At 32.6% G+C, this 17,956-nt stretch overlaps 1 protein-coding gene across 1 annotated transcript in view; it reads left to right on the forward strand.

The window, feature by feature from the left end:
* LOC129984233 (uncharacterized) overlaps positions 1–17,956 on the forward strand; it is a 194,712-nt gene that overhangs the window by 88,252 nt on the left and 88,504 nt on the right. Inside the window, exons 2-3 of the mRNA XM_056094065.1 lie at positions 8,787–8,855; positions 17,116–17,382. Coding sequence (XP_055950040.1) covers positions 8,787–8,855; positions 17,116–17,382 — 336 coding nt within the window. The remainder of the gene's footprint in view (positions 1–8,786; positions 8,856–17,115; positions 17,383–17,956) is intronic.

Raw genomic sequence — 17,956 nt, forward strand, 5'->3', positions numbered from 1 at the left:
GTTTCTTTGTTTATGAAACAAAAATTGAACTAACAAATTATATTATACTCAAATTTTTTCATTGTAAATACTGCATAACTTGCCTATTGTCACAGTTCATTTCCAAATATTTGCATAATAATTTTTTAAAGTAAGTGCGACATCACTTCATGGTTAACTTAATCCTATAATAATTAAAACGAATCGAAACACTTTTGATATTTAAGTGTGGAAATTAAAAGATAATTTTAAATTAAATGTTCAAGATATTTTACAGACGTGACTCTTAGCTCATATTTTAAATTAGTTTATATTTTTAGCTCCTAGTCGATTATTTGAAACATTGAAATTTAAAAGTGACATTTCTCTAAGAAAAAAAAAATTGTTTCGCAAATTTGATGTTATTATGTGATTATATTATTATTTTTAAGTCATTGTTTTTCTTAATTAATTTAAGTCATCAACCAGTTTCAACCACTTTGAAACAATCATGTGACTATCAGGTTACGCATGCTTCGATATTTAGAAAATGATTGAATTTTTCTTTTTTCATCTCAAAATCGTTCGAGCTCCAAAACTCTTTTTAACAGCTGAAAAATATTAAAAATTTAAAAAAAAAAACATATAACTTTTGATACCATATCTCACTGTTTCGCGTTCATTCCCAGTTTCTTTTCTGTGCTTCTACGGGCGATTACTTCTTACGACGTTGCACTTTATTGGTCAGATACGAGAATCGGGCACATGACGGATATTCGCTCCAAATTATAACTCTTTACTGACGGTAATTTGCCAAATGTGACATCCTTCTTTATTACTTTCTAATAACCCTAAAAGCGAAAAATGGATGCCTCAAAAGCGATAAATCGCCAATTTTCAGATGTGCATTTTGGGCTTCAAAAAACCCCAAACATAAGCAACATCATATTCTCACATGATTAAAAAAAAAAAAAAAAAATGAAAAATGAAAATTTTGGTTGCCGTTACAATTTACATTTATTTTTATTTACAAATATGTGAACTTTTCATAATGCTACAAACATTTAATTTGTAATTAAGTTTTAAACTTTTTCAATGATGCTTCATTCAACACTAATGTATTCTTTTCCACTGACTGTTTCCAAAAGGGTGGGAGACTTAAATCTTCCGTGTAACTCCATGAAAAGAAATCACATTAGTTTAAGATCCCTAGATATTGATGGCTATATGACGAACTGTAAATCTGTATTCTTACATGTCCAATTTAGCAGCTTCTGATTTGGGTAGACTATGAACACACCCTAATGCCAATGAAATGGGGCCCCACCTTGTTGAAAAATAAAATTTGCGCTATCCTCAGGTAGTTATGCAAATAACCATATTTCCAATATACCTCAACAGTTGTGACTTGTTGATCGATGTTGTAAAAGATTGTAACGTTTTACTTTCATTTCATGCACACTATTTATATTATGAGTAAAATTTTAGAAAATGTAAACTTTTAAAGTTTGGTCATTCATTTATGCTAATTGTATATACATCAGGAATTCAGTAAACTCCTGAGTATCCGTCCTAATGTGGCGGAAGGGTAGGCCGGATAGCAAAAAAGCTGGATAGTTCTATGAACTCATTTCATTGTCTACCAATACGAGAAGGCAAAGTTTTTATACCAAAACTCACTGATATAGTATGTATTTTCTCACTTCTTATTGAGTACTAAGTCCTCCGTTTATCTCAAGCCACGTAGAATATGAAAGGGGCCGCGGCCCGGTGAATCAAAGAAGCAGTTGCCGGTAACGTGTCGAGTTAAAATAGAAGGCTCTGTATTGGCAGTTTATATATTTTTATTAGAGAAAATGCAAGTTAAAGGATATAAACTGTTCGCATTTTAACATAAATTCTGTAATCTTTACTGTGGTATACTTATAAAAACATTAAACATATTCAAAAAACAATTCACGCATGCTGTACGTACTGTGCAGTTACGATCAGGAACAGAGGCAACAACACGCTGATGAAAAACAACGAGCTGAACGCTACTCTTTTCCTGTCACAACTTGTATTTTGCACACGACATAGGAGGATCGTAGCAGATGTCAGCTTCCAGTGCCTTGGCATTGTTGCCTATGCCAAGCCTTGCCTTTCTCATTTAATTACGATAATGGAAATTAGACCGGAAAGTACGGAAGCCGGATAGTCGCAAACCGGATACTCGAGAGTGTATTGTATTTAATTTGGCTGAATTTTGCTTTCACTGCTCTCGAGGGTCGAAGTCACTTTCTAGCAGTCTCGGTCCGTAGCTGGAGTGTAGTGAATTTTCCATAGAAAATCCGTTTGTATACGGACCTGGACACATTTACAATTGATTTTCAAATTGCATTGTACACATCAGTGGTCAGATTGCAAAACGTAAGGAAATCATCGGTTGTGCATAAAAACCATTCTATAGGTTCCGTCTCAAAAAAATCTAGAACACAGCTGAATTAGTTCTTAAAATTTTTTATTGGCTGATGTATTTTGAAGTAGGAACAGCATAATTGGGTGGCTTAAAATTCTAACAAAAAGAAAAATACTAAAAAAAAAAAAATAAAAAATAAAGAAAGAAAGAAAATCCCTGATAACATTTATCTATATCCTGCAAGAATAATTAAAATAACTGTCCTGTTTGCTTTTTATTTCTTTTTAAAAAATCTACTTTTGCCACTTAGAGGAGATTCCTTATCATCTAAATTAATTTTAACAATTTCCTTGCCTACTCTAACCGCTTGTATGAAAATTCCTTGCATTTAAAACTTTAAACAAAAACAATAAAATTTTGTTTATTGAAACGATCATTAATAATGAATTATTGTTATAAATAAATACTGTTAAAGTGACGAATATGGTAAAAATAATACACAAGAAGGTTTCTTATAAAAATAAAATTTATTATTAAAAAGCCTTGAAATGTTTAATCCAATTCTTAAAGATTGATGAACTAAAGAAGATTAAGAAGTAAAAAAATATTATCCGCATTTTAAATATATTTGAAGAAATTAATAATCTTTTTCAATTATTCTTTTTTAATTAAATACAGAGAATAATGATTTATGATGTCAACTAAGAATTTATTGTTTGATTTTCAATTACATTCTGAGAGAAAATATCGTCTGCTTTTCTTAATTACATTTTATTTGTTGCATGTATGAAAATTATAATTGGAATTAATTGAAATAAAAGCGATTATATTATTTGCTTTTAATATATTTTTGTTAAATACTTTTGATATGAAATATATTGAAATTATATTTTTGCAAATTTATTTAATTTGTAACTAATATAATTATGCTTCTTTAATTGACTTTCCTTTGATTCTCTTTTAATCCAGAGACTTTAATCTTCGGCCTAGTCTGTCTAATCGGAAATTCATCATTGCATCGAGATCTGTCAAATGGTAGCTGGCTTTTTATTGCATTATTACTGCCAAATTGCGAACAACCGATGTATGGAACTATCAAGAATGTTAATCTTGTATTATTTTCCTTGAAAACTGAAAGAGGGAGTGAAGGTTCGCGTGAAATCGCGCTCCTTGTTTCAGGTGTTTCTCCATAAGGTCCTTCCTCTTCTTTTCATCGTGCAACAACTTTTGGGTGCTTCCTTGTATTGAGTTTTTACCTTGGTATATAATAAATTGGATGTGTCGCAATGCACGCAGTTGAATGACCGATGCTTTACTTTTTGCTATATTTAATGTTATTGTACTTATTATTTATGGGAACATGAAAGGAGCTGATGACATCATAGGGATTGGCCAAACTTGTTCCTAGTACATTTTTTAACGAAACGAAAAACAATAGTTGGAATATGAATATACTTAAATAGTCTGTATCAAATCTCTGGTAAACAAAAAAAAAAAAAAAAAGTAGAGAGATTTTAGGATGTATTGGTTACAGATTTGAAATAAAATAATCTTATAGTAAATTTCCTTTCCTTTAACTGGTACTTTGAATCTTTTCTGTCGCTTTTCAGTATTATTATGGACTCAGTTTTTGAGCTATTTATCGTAAAAGCATATTTAAATTCGCAAATCTACCGCTTTCAGTTCGATACTTTTTTCGTAAGCAATTTCATCATTCACTTCGGATTTCGATTTTTAAAAAAAGTCCGGCGTTAAATGCAGTGTTCTTTGGTGCTTCTGATAAGAATTTCAATAAGAATTAAAAAAAAATGTGCGTAATCATGAATTTTTATGTCTAAATTAAATAACAATGTAAGAATATACAGTCAAGACGCTTTTATCTTCATTTCTTTTGTAAAGATGTTGACATATGAAATTTAACAAAAAAAAAATCACCTTCAAACAATATACTTGTAATAATTATCTTTATTATCCTTAACCTTTCCCTTCCTTTTTACTTTGTGCCACGGTGGCCTGGTGGGAAGATCTCGGGTTTCGAAACTGGAGGGTTTCAGGCTCAAGACCCGATTCCATCGAAGAACCGTCGTGTAAAAATGAGTTTGGTGCACATTAAATCCGTCGGGGTCAAACGTCCTCTCACTGACGTACTGGCGTGGTGTGGAAATTTGGAGGTGTCGTCTTCGGCATCTGATGGCGGTTTGAAATTACGAGGTCCGTCCCAAAGTAGCCCTAGTATTGCTTTAAAATGAGACGTTAATATTATTTAACCGAATTTCCTTTTTAGTTTACATTGGAGAAAATTATTTTGTAGTAATTGGCAACAGTTGAAAATATTTCGCCGGCATATTTTTATTTGAATTTCTCCCAGTAAATTATGACTGTTGTAATTATAACACTTGAGACTATTGTAGTTCGGTTTGCAGGCTGCACCGATTTCTGGAGAAGGAATATTTTAATATGATAATGTTTGTACTGTTCATTTTCGGATTCGGAAACTCCCCGCGCTTTTAAGCGTGCGTCAGAAAGCGTTTATTTTGTCAGAAACAGGGTGATTAGAAAGATGAAAGGAGAAGATGCTTATATCTAACAATAAAGTGAATTATAATTATTCACAGAATTAGGTATATGTTCTTTTTTCTGCGTACCATCCCTTAGCGAAATATAATCTCGAAAAGTGCTTGTTCCGGGATGCTAAAACGAACATTTGGCTGATATGCAATTTGTAAATTGCATCACGTGACATGCATGATGCAAAAAATCGTTCTAAACGCTCAACAGACTGAAATGTTGAACCTAGAATTTTTAAAAATTTTAGATTTTTTAGATAAAAATCCGTCAATGTTTTTACGTTTATCCCTCATTAACTTCGGAGCATATAATTCCAAAAAAAAAAAAAGTATTTTTATAACAGAAAATAAAGTTTTCGGTGATACCATTTTTATTTCCGGCAATTTTCTCTAAGTTGTATAAAAAATATCTGTTAGTGATTTTATAACAGTGATTTTCATCGTTTAGTAAACTGCGATTATACAAATGCCATGTGTAACATTATCATGCTACCTTTTTGACCAGAAGCACGATCCCTTCAATCCCCTTATATAAGGGGGTTATATAAGGGGATATAGTTTTTATATGGCTGCAGTGTTTCCATTTTCATCGCCAAAAACTCTGGTCTCCTTTGAACCCCTCTAGAATAACTGAAGGAAGAATTCGTCAAATTGAATCTAAGTTGACGACAATGCCAAATGAATCGACACCTCAATCTCCCTATTTCTACAAATAAATAATCTTATTTTGAGATTAATGAGACACTTAGGAAGATATTTTTATCGCTTCTGAATGTAACTATGGTTTCTGACAATTCAATGCGCAGACTGCTATTTGAATCGATTTTATTTTTTTCGTTTAGTTACTTTTTTTTTTTTTTTTCCATTTCACTTACTTTCTCAGACACACACCATCGTCAGTCATAATTCGAAAAATGAATGAAAAATCGATTGTTCCCGTGCCTGTGTGAAAGTTCGTTGTTATTGTATGCAAACATCACATTAACAAAGAGCGTTACCTTTCTTGTATTCCAAATTCCATTTTCTGTAAAATTTTCTTTTAATCGAACGCACTCACTATCGCACTTCGATCTGTTTGTTAATCTACTGCTGTGCTCTACAACTCGACCCGTAGAACAATGGTCTTCGAAAATTAATCATTGTTATTCCCAATACCGATCACTTTTCACTGCATTCAGATGCGTGATTCTCTGCCCAGCTGACGGTAATCGCATGATCTTTCCACCCCCCTTTTACCTACAGTAAACAGCGGAAAATATGCCTGTAATCTTTTTTCATTACTGCTTAATATCAGCAGTGCTCACAATAGAATGGCACCCGTTCCCCATGCCGACACGAACGTTCCTTCAGGGGTCACAAAGCGCGTTCCATTGTTCCCCTCAATAATCCGTCGAACAAATTGATGTTGGTTCAAGACTGGAAACCCCTCGTGACCTTGACCCTCGGCATGGCAATCGTAAATGTGTCGGAGTGTATATTTTATTCTCGTTTGATTTTGATTTACGATCGTGCTCGATGCCAGAGAGTAAACAATCCGTGTTCGTTTGGATGGTGTCTGAAGGGGGGCAACGACGGCTTGCAGGTCGTCCGATGATTTTTCGGTTTATTGTTCTGTGATTGAAACTGATGAGTTCCTGAAAACAGCAGCGAGCCGATGCCCTTTTTCCTTACAACAAATAACTTCCTGTCGGGTTCGGAGAATTGGTCGGAAATCTTGTTGAGACTGGTTCTTTTTATTCTTGAAGAGTTATTAGGGAATCACGTATTGATGATGCAATTGGGTTATATGCTACTAAAATTCGATTAGTCAATTAAGGATGTTGTCATTCCGCGATTGTTTGAAACCATTTTTACATACTTTTATTGAACTTCTTTCATGTTTGTGATAATGATAGTTTTGATTTTGTTTCTTGAAGAGTTATTAAAGAATTACACATTGATGATAAAATGGGGTCTATATGCTACTATAATCGATTAGTCAATTAAGGTTGTAGTCAATCCACGATTGCTTGAAGCCGTTTTTACATATTTTTATCGAATCTGGCTTCTTTCATGTTTGTGATGATGACAGTTTTGATATCGAATTTCACTCATTTCCTGGTGTTATGGTTTCGAAGGTTTCTCCATCTCCAAATGACAATATGATTCTCAGATATTTTTATAAATTAATAATATGTTAATTGATAAATTTTAATTGAATTTTGGTAGCAAATTTGTAAAAAAAGAAAAAAAAAATATTGCAAGAGTCCGTAATGTTTATAATAATAAATTAAGAAACATTCTAAAGACTAAAAAGTAAAAAAGAAAACTGAAGAAGAAACTGTGGTGGGATGAGACTCTTTATAACTTCATTTTGATGTAGAGGAAAATAATAGATGTGTTTTAGGAACAGTTATTTAATTAATTTTTAAGTCCACATTTCACAAGACAAAACAAACACGAACACGAAAATACACGACACTCACTTAAAATGTCATGTAAAAATGACCCCCAAGAAGGTTCATGGGAAATATACCTTAATACTAAGAAGGTAAAGCCATTTTTTGTATCAAAAAAAGAAGTTAGTAGAGTTATGCAACCGCTATAAAACTTTTTTTTTGAGTTGAAATACAGAAAAGACTTTTACATCAAAAGTAAAAACATCCAAAGTAAAACCGTAAAACCATGAGGCACTGAAAACGACATTGTAAGGAAATTAGAGGCATGAAATCAAATCAAAATTGTATTTCTTAAGAAATTAATAAATTACATAAGAAATACAGTTTTGGGATATTCCATTAAGATCTTACTACAAATAAAAAATTATTGTGACTACGAATTGTATGTATATATTCCACATCTCGTCTTAAACGACTGGGCCGATTTCGAGTAAACCTTACACTTATACAAGAATTATACAAGAAATATACAAAAAAAAAAAAAAAAATATTACACCTTATGCAAGAAATCTTTTAATACCATCTTAAAATTTAAAATTTAATCTTTTCAGTGATATCAAATTCCTTTCTAAACATTTTTTTTTTCAATTTTTCTTAATTATTTTTAAATTTAACAAAGATGGTTTTAAAGTCTATAGTAGCAGTAAATTTACTCATTTAATTTACTAATGTACACTATTACTATTTTTTCAAATTTCAGTTGCATATCTTTTAGATTTTTTAAAAATTAGTTTAAAGTTATTATTTAACTTTGGCTAAAAGAACTGAAAGGAAGAACTCCATTTCAAGCGATTGATTTTGCAAGTGACGAAGAACATTAATCAATTGTGTGTTGTGGTGTAGTAAAAAATTATGTGTATTATGATAATTTATACAAAATTAATTTTCACATTAAAAATATTATATATTAACCCTTTAAAGGACCATTTTTTTCTAATCATATTATGTTAAAATATTTTTAGACGAAATTAAAATAAGAAAAGGGATTTATTTAGCTTATTAGATAAATTTAATTAATTAATTTATTAATTAATAATTAAGTAACAAATCAAGACACATCATTTTGTGTGAGATAAAGAACTGAAGCATCTAAGTTTTTGTCTTTCTAAAAAAGTATTTCAGAACTTATGCCAACCTACATAAATTCATACAAAGATTGATAAATTTGGTGGAAAGCATACTTCCCACGGCCCTAGAAAGGGTTAAAGTATTTTAAGTCTGAGTAATGCCGAGTATATCAACTAATAAATAAATTTTCAATAATTTAAATTGAAATTAATTTAAGGTATTTCTTAAAATTTAAGAATCTGTCCTCTTAATAAAAGCTCAATTTTGGAATCATCGGTTTTTTTTTTTCATTAAAGCTAAGCATCCGTACTTGTTGGAAATGATTTATATTTAAATGATTTTTTCTTTTCTTTTCAGTTCCTTGTCCCATGAGGATACTTTTACTGTGTTTGATATCATTAATTCTACTTCCGGCTGTTCTTTCAAGTAAGTATAATTTTTGTTTTACCAATTTACAATTAATTATAATGCTATCACATGGCCATTTCAAAGTAATATTTTGTAATGACACAATTAGATGTCTTTTCACCCTGGCAGAACACAAAAATTGGGCCTCTATTTTCGAAGAAAGCATGTTGTTTCGATGCATGTTTCAAACTTGCTTCATATATTCCGCAAGGGATTTGCTTCGATTCATGTTGCAAACATGCATCATATTCTTCATGGATGTTGCTCCGATGCATGTTCCAAACATACTTTGTATTCCACATGGATGTTATTTCATTGCATGTTGCAAACATACTTCATATTCTTCATGGATGTTGCCCCGATGCATGTTTCAAACATACTTTGTATTCCACATGGATGTTATTTCATTGCATGTTGCAAACATACTTCATATTCTTCATGGATGTTGCTTCGATGCAAGTTGCGTACAGGCTACGAATGTATTGTCGCATGACTGAGGGAAGTCAACAGAAGATATTTATTAGATATGCAAACAAAGCTATGAGTTTCCTTCAGTTTTCTTTCAAAATCTTTCTTCATGCCCTTATTTCCAAGGTATGTAATCGGCATAATCGTTTTGATGAGCCCTATATTTCATTAGTGCGAAAAAAAAAAAAAAAAAAAAAAAAAAACGCCACTTACTTTGAATTAGGGTCAACTGGTCAGTACATTAAACCGCTATCCACATTTTTTTTCTAGAACAATTCTATAGACAAAACATCATGTAATCTAGTGCAATGCGAGCACAATTACAATAAAAATAAAAGTGTTTATCATTAGACGATGAATTGCTTTTAAACAGGCTAGAAGTGATTGTAAACAAGCTTTTTGTACGTGATTTGTTTGGCTTTCTTTTTCGTGTAACTCAAAACAATCAATTTGATTCCAATTTTCAGAACATGGAAGAATTTAGATGGTTTAAGGTGTGAAAAAAAGTAGTTAAGTGAGTTAGAAATCGAAAGAATTCTATTCTATTCAAGTTAAAATTATTAAAATGCAACTCATTCTCATACAAAAACAATTCAGTATTGTAATATCTTAAGCGGATAAGAATACTCAAAACTATAATATTATTTTAAGGGTTTTGTTGGGAGGATATCAATTCTTAATATCTAAGAGAACGTAAGTATGAAAATTTTATCACAAAAATTATTTATCTTAAATTATAGGAGTTAATTCGTCTACTTTAAATCGTTTTATTTTCTGTAATAGGAGATAAAACACTGAGAGAAGAAAATTTCATCACTCAATTATCAATATTAGATACTAGCGAGGATATTCTGCAATAAAACTGCACATTTATGTTATTAACACCGTGCCGTTGGTGAAGTTTTTTATAACTCCATGTTCAAGATTCTACCAAATTGTCTGATATTAAAGTCATGTTATTTTAATTGTCTTAGTTAAATTCTATTTATCGTGTACTTGAACGTTTCTGTTGGTGACCAGCATCATACCATCATAGCTCTGTTAAAAGAAAAATGTCCGCTTCATCTATCTTCTAAGTTTCGCGATATTGTAAATCCACTTTTTTATTTGTGTTATAAACTACATAAATATCAAAGAGAAACCATCTTTTTTTTAGCTTTCAGCTATGGAAGAAAATCATGCGATTAAATATTTAATGAAATTATATACCCGATTTGAATTTTTGGGAAACAATGTAATCTATTGTTGGAAATCAAACAAAAGAAATTTTTTTTTAAAAAAAAATGCCAATATGCAGCAAAAATTCATGGGAAATGAATTATTACCATAAAAAAGACATTTTTTTTTCTTTCAAATTTTAAAAAAAATGGGAAAATTTATTTTTGGGCAATAATATTTTCGAAAGTTATTGTGGGAAAACGCCAACATTCAGCTTGATTTTTATTTAATTAAAATCTTAATAAAAAAAAACCGCAACGAGGTACGCATTCCCACCCTCCAAGGTATACATATGTCAAATTTTGTAACTGTAGGTCAGACGGTCTGGTTTGTAGAACGCCAACGCGCACGCACACACACACAACTTTATTATTAATGTAGATTGTGTTTAGCTGTACATTAGTGAAAAGGACACATACCGAATTTCCTCCTTATAGCTCGTTGCTTTTATAAATCAACTAAATAGGTATAATTCGAAAAATACAATTTTCGAATTCAGAGAGGCCAGAAACGTGGAAATGCATCACACTTTCGAGTTCGATTTTTTTCTCTCTCTTTTCTTTACAATAGGATAAAGTAAAAATGGTAATAAAACACACCAACAAAAATTTTATGATCTGCAGTTTGAAAGCATATCTTTTGCTTTGAAAAAATGCTACTTCGCATATGTATGTGCTTGTGCCAAATGGCGATTTTGATCCAATATCGTTACTTATGTTATTATAAGCTGATTTTACCTCGGGGTGGTCCTGTAATTATAGATTTAAAAAGTAATATCTATCAAGCAGCGGTCTTTTAAAAGCAGTACTTTGCCTATAAAATGCATTCAAATGTGTCCAACTATGTAATAAAAGTCCCAGCCCATTAATTTTGTGGCGAAAACTCTTTTTATTTATATTTTATAGAAGGTCAATATTCTTTAATAGCGGGAAAACAAGAAATGAAATAACGTATAAATAAATATTCCATAATCGTACCCGCATTTCCGATTTCTGAAGGCAGAATTATCGCATTTTAAATACTTTAAAACATAAATATTAAAAAATAAATGCTTTATCCGTCGTGGTATCGAAATGGAATTATCGATTAAATAGAAAAATGATTTAATATCTATAAATAGCTTTTCTCGGAGTGATTGATTGGAATTTCTTGAAACTCAGTATCAATAAACTAGTTCACACACACACACACACACACACACACCACACACACACACACACACACACACACACACACAGAGAGAGAGATAGAGAGAGAGAGAGAGAGAGAGATAAAAGAAAGTTTTGTGTGTGTGTGTAATATAAGCAATTGCAAATGTAAAAAAAAATCATATGAATATTTTGCTTCGATCCTCCCGCGGTTTATATTAGAACCATTAGCATTATTTTGTTAGAAATGAAGTAATTATTATAGAAATTAGTTAAGAATGACGATTTAAAATCTTTGGATAACCTCGCGATTTGAAGATTAACATTACATTTCTTTTTATATGTTTCGATACTTTTTTAAAAATGGAAACGATATTAGTAAAAAATGAATACCAATTGAGATTATATAATTTAAGAGAGTGCTATTCAAAATTAAATAATGTCCCAAAATTAACACATGATTTGAATTTAGCCACCATTCATGCCTTAAACCTATTAAAAAAACCGTTTGATGGCTGATAGTTTGGGATTAGTAAAAATGAAGCGTTACACGATGGAACAACGAGTTTCATCGTTGAACAATACTTCAAAAATAATGAATTTCTGATGGCCACATTTCGAAAATTTCAGAATTGGCCTCCTAGATTGAGAAATTTAACACCACTGGATTTCTTTTTATGGGATTATTTGAAGTCAAAGGCCTATGCCAACAAACAAACAAGCACGCGCATTGAAGGAGGAAATTCAAAGCTGCATTAACGAAATTCAGCGACATTTATGCAAAATGCTTATGGAAAATTCAGAGAAAAAAGTGCATATGTGCCAGCAAAGCCGCGGATGCTATTTGCCCTATGTGTTATTCCATACTTAATCCTATCCTGTGTACTTTTTAATAAAAATATAACAATATGAAGGAAAAAAACCTGCGTTTTTTATGTAATTCAAATTTTGCGGTAAGACATTGCACTATCGCGTAACGCTCCATTTTTACTAACCCTAATCTATCAGCTGTCAAACGGTTTTTTTTAATAGGATGTCAGCACTTTACAGCACGAATGGTGACAAATTCAAATCTAGTGTTAATTTTGGGACACCCTTTATTTTGTAAGCTAAACATATATTTCCTGCATGCCTCAAAGCTCAAATGTTCTCTCAAACCTCATTTCAGTGAAACGAAATGCTCCAGTTCTTGGAGCACTCCCGCCTTTGAATCTCTTGCCATAAAATTCAAATACACGGTGAATGCAATGGAATCTACGTAGTATCATGCTTAACTTTAAATAGTTTTGGGAAATCTTGCTCGTGTGAGACTTTTGAATAATTCATTGCTGTTCTATTTTGGTAGCTTATACAGGTACTAAAGCTTAAATTCCGCTCCCTGATTTTGAAGGAGAGAAAATTCCCCTAAATGGCTGTAGGGAGTGGTTTCTATGTTTGTTTCCATCAAAAGAATGGCAGACAGTATCTTATTCATGATGGTTATTGGTTATGAAATCTATTCTGCTTAAATTTTGTAGCAAATAGTACAGCTGATATAAAGCAGCAAATTAATTTATGAATTTTAATTTAAAACAGCTCGCAATTTAGACTGAATTATCTGTGTATTCAAACCCTCTCCTTTTCCAGAGCATATTAATTTAAATAGTTTTTCGAGCATGAATTAAAGCCGGGGATTCAGTAAATTCGAAAAGCCCTTTCCCTCTTTTCAATTTTAATATAGTATTTACTACAGACATTTCTGTTGTTGTTGTTGCTTATGACACTTGTAATAGACAAGTCCGCTGACGAAGTCAGTGATTTTAGACGATGTTTAGCGTCTATTGTTTCAGTAGCGCCATCTAGGGCCAAGAGTACGTCTTAGCTACTTATGCATCACAGCCCTGTTCACGAGGCGGACTTCATTCATACATTTCATTCACAGATCTTAATTTAGACCTGAATCAGAGAACAATCACCTCTGATGTCAACAGACATCACCCCTAGTATTATTGTCTCGACATGGAGGACTTTGTGGCTACGACAGATTTATATGTGCACCAGCCACCATATACACGGGGAGTTTTCTGCCTACGGGTTCGAACTCACAACCTAAGGAATGCGAATCCAATGCCGTACCAACCAGGCTATCCCGGCTAGAGACACTTATTTGGACACTATATTAAAAAATAAAATCCTCAGGGGAAGTAATCTCCCTAAAACTTTTCATCTACTCCCTAATAAAAGAGTTGACCCCAATCCGCACAAAAATCGTGGATTATGAGTAACGCCAAGAATGCTCAGATTTTTATTTTCAGAAATTTGCACTTGAGAGTTTGGTCATTCGCAGTATTGCAAAGAAAATTAAATATGCCTTTTGAACATCTTTTTGTTGATTGTTTGAAACTAATACTGGACACAAAGTAGAATTTTAATAACAAGTTTAGGTTATGGACATTTTTGCAGGCGGCCAACCAGTTGACGGATTGGAACAATACATTCGAATCTACCTTTTAGACATTAAAAGCTGTGTGCAAAAATCTCATTTATGTAACTCTTTGTCTTATAGTTATCGGGTTCATTTGCATTTGGACAGACAGACAACCTTCCTAAAAAATTAACTTCATTGAAGAGAGATGTCTACAAATTTGAAGACTGCATATCAAATTTCATCCGTCTTTCTTAAAGCGTGTTTGAGTTATGTTCACAGACAGACAGGCGGAATGTAGATATAATACCAAAATAATATTTCTCAGACTCAGGGAGTTTGGAACGTAGAGATTCGACGAAATCTCCAGTTCGAATTTTTTGACGATGACAATATTTTCTCTTTGTATACTTGGTATACGAGATAAATAAAAATAAACACAGGAAATATGTAAGTTAAAAATCATATTTGACACAACGGAAACAAAATCCCGTTGGCCTTCTTTTATATTTACAGAATATGGCACGTTTTGTTTTTCGCTTCATTGTATAGTAAAGAGAATTGGATATGTGATTTGAAGCTCTTCTTATTGACACAAAATTTTATACTAATCCATGATATCTATTTCAAGACCACGTAATTCTTTTTTTTTTTAACTCTATTGGTCTTTTTTTTTATCGCATTTGTGTGAACAGACAAACTGTTATATACTCAGTGAGGCTTTAGTCAAAGCCGGCGTCCTAGCATAGGGATAGCGCGTCTTCCCCGTGATCTGGGCTTCCCGGGTTCGAGTCCCGGTTTGGGCATGGCTGTTCTTCCTCTGTTCTATCTGTGAGATGTGTGAATGTGCCCTCCTATAAAAAGGGGTTGTGCAAGCGAATGAGTGATGTGTGAGTAGCTAGTGAGTCGTACTCTTGGCCCTAGTTGGCGCTAATATAAAAACAAGAGACGCTCCCCCTTAGGCTTAAATCGGCTGTCTTCGAATAGCGGGCTTGTCCATGGCAAGTGCCATAAGAAACAACAAGAAATTTTTGATTTGCATCAATTTTTTCCACTCTTTTGACAACCAAAACGAGATCTAAGTGCACGCTGATTATTTATGGCATTACTGGAAGAAACTAATCGCGTAATGCGCTATATTGTGTAATTAAGGGTTGAAAACGATGGGGAACGACTCTTACTGATTTAATTTCTTAGAATAATGGTCAGTACTCTTCGTGACACCTATCGTTTTCTGATTCAACACCCAAACACGCATTCCAAAGAGAAAAAAAAGAAAGAAAAGAAATCCGACATCCAGGAATTCCGAGATAGAAGATGAGGAAACGATCGTCATTTATGCAGTCACTATTCGCAGATTCCAGATAAATAACGCTTATGCTTACAAATCTAATCTCGCCTCCGCGCCACCAAAAAACATTCGTCACACCTCCGAGATGATCCTCTTCGCACGACGACTTTTAATATCGCAACGGTAGGGGGTCACCAACCCGTCTATGGAGGAAACGGGGGTGTGACTCGTTTCGGAATGGTCGCATTAGCGAATTTTATGCAAATCGGGGAAAGGCTCCATCGCCTGCTCGGAACAAACGCCGGGCAACACGAACTAGATTCGTTTCCGGTGACTTCTTGCTCGAGGAAGGATTTTATTTGTTCGCAAATCTCCACATATGACAGGCCGCTTGTTTGTTTCGGTCTTCGATCAGATAGTCGCACCTTTCTGACTCTTGCTATCAAGAACTGTCTGGTTAAGCGGTCACTCATGCAGTCGGTGACAGTGTTTAGGTCGTTAGTTAAAGGCTTACGACCTAGGAAGAGAGATAAAAGAGCAGAAATGGGTGGTAATTAAATAGGAAGTATTTTGAACCATACACGCTTTATCAAGTGAATTTATTGTTAATTAAATTGTGTCAAAAAGAAGGCAACGACAAAGCTGCATTTGGTACTAAAACTGAAACATTTTTTTATGCAAATGAGGGTGGCTTTATTTCCTGAAATAAATTGAAAGAGATGTCACTGATAATCTTATTTACGGCGCAGATAAAGGCCATGAGCCTGCAGTAAATTAGCTACATGTGTTAACAGCAACTATTTATTGATAAAAAAATTCATGTTTTATCGCTTCTTTTAAAGCCATGATTATCTAGGATTTATTAATATCTTTTTAGCACACATTGTTCGTATATGTAGTTTCAAACTTGCATTCAAATTTAGATCGCATTCCATGAAGCTTGATTTTTTTAAAAACTTGCACACGTACGTAAAGGCGATAACAATACGATAATAAAAATATTTTATACTAAACTATCTCTTGAATTTATCGAGTTCATTAAATTTGTTTCTTTTTAATGCACACATTAACGCAGATATATTTTATTCATGAATTCATTTTTTTCTTTCTCTTATGCGAAGTATAAAGACAGGAAGTGATAATATTTTATTCTAATATTTCAATTAATATAATCTGTTAAAATAATAATAATTAGACAATATTAATCTAATATGTATATAATTAGTATCTTAGATAATATAGAAATGATTAGACCATATTAGTTCAATATGTATAATCAGTCTAATTTTGAATAGTTCAATCGAGGAATTTTGAGGATTTTTCTCTTCTGTAATATTTTGGATAGAGATGCTTCAGTTTTGATCTGGTACATGCATAAATACATTTGGTTTCTCTACTGACTATTTTTCTCTTCTGTAATATTTTGGATAGAGATGCTTCAGTTTTGATCTGGTACATGCATAAATACATTTGGTTTCTCTACTGATTATTTTTCTCTTGTGTAATATTTTGGATAGAGATACTTCAATTTTGATCTGGCACATGCATAAGTACATTTATATTTTAAAATGTCAGGTATTCTGAAATAAGGCAGATGGCTTGCTGTAACTTTGGACAATGTTGGATATATATGATTAATTCTTATAATCCTTTTAAGAACTGCAAAAAATCCTTACATGTTTATAACTTTTGAAAATTAAACATAAAAAAAAAACTGAACCATATTAAAATGTTTCCTTTCTTTTCCAGTTGACTGTACGAAGCCCACATTTGTCCGAAGACTGTTCGTCCGGTTTCGGCCGGATTCGCTCCCTTCCGTCAACGTGATTCTCGTGCACGAGAGTCCCCCTTCGGACTGCTACGAAAGATGCGTGAGCGATAGAAATTGCTCGGCCTACTTCGTGAACTATCCGAATAGTTCCTGTCTGCTGATTCAGGATTTCGGCAGAGATCTTCAAGAGGCAGAGCTTGTCCGAGACGAGGACAGTAGCTATCACAGAAAAGTGTGTTTGCCAAGTAAGAGAAAATTTCGTTTTTACGATATTCTCAGAAAGCTAAGAGATGCTAAGCGAATGAAGGGCTGGTGTTTCCACAAACTGATATTTTCGAATAGTCACACTGAATTGCATAAAGATTCAAACTATGCGAAATATCCCTGCATATTTATGAATACGTAAATACAAAACATAAATTAAACAAATTAAATATCATAAATAATAATAAAATGTATGGAGATTTTCGTATTATTTGCATTTTTTTTATAAATTGAGGGAGGGGATTGAGATTCGGACTCTGTCCAGGCTAGTACAATTTTAAAATTCATGGTATGAATTAAATAATCGAATTCTACCTAAAATAGAACGCCCCTATAGGAAATAGAGATTACCAGTTTTCTTTTTACAAGGAATAGATTTCAAGCAACTTCTTCAAGAATGTTTTAAAAACTGGTGAATTTACATTTTTCATAGATTGTCACTGCAGCAAAATGCAGCTTTATTTCACATTGGTATTAGGCATATCTGCAGTGACTAGATAGTTTTCATACAGATGGTTTTAATAGTACAGTGTATATCAAGTAATATAATGTTAC

Source organism: Argiope bruennichi, chromosome 9 (assembly GCF_947563725.1).
Source record: "Argiope bruennichi chromosome 9, qqArgBrue1.1, whole genome shotgun sequence".
Classification (NCBI taxonomy): Eukaryota; Metazoa; Arthropoda; class Arachnida; order Araneae; family Araneidae; genus Argiope; species Argiope bruennichi.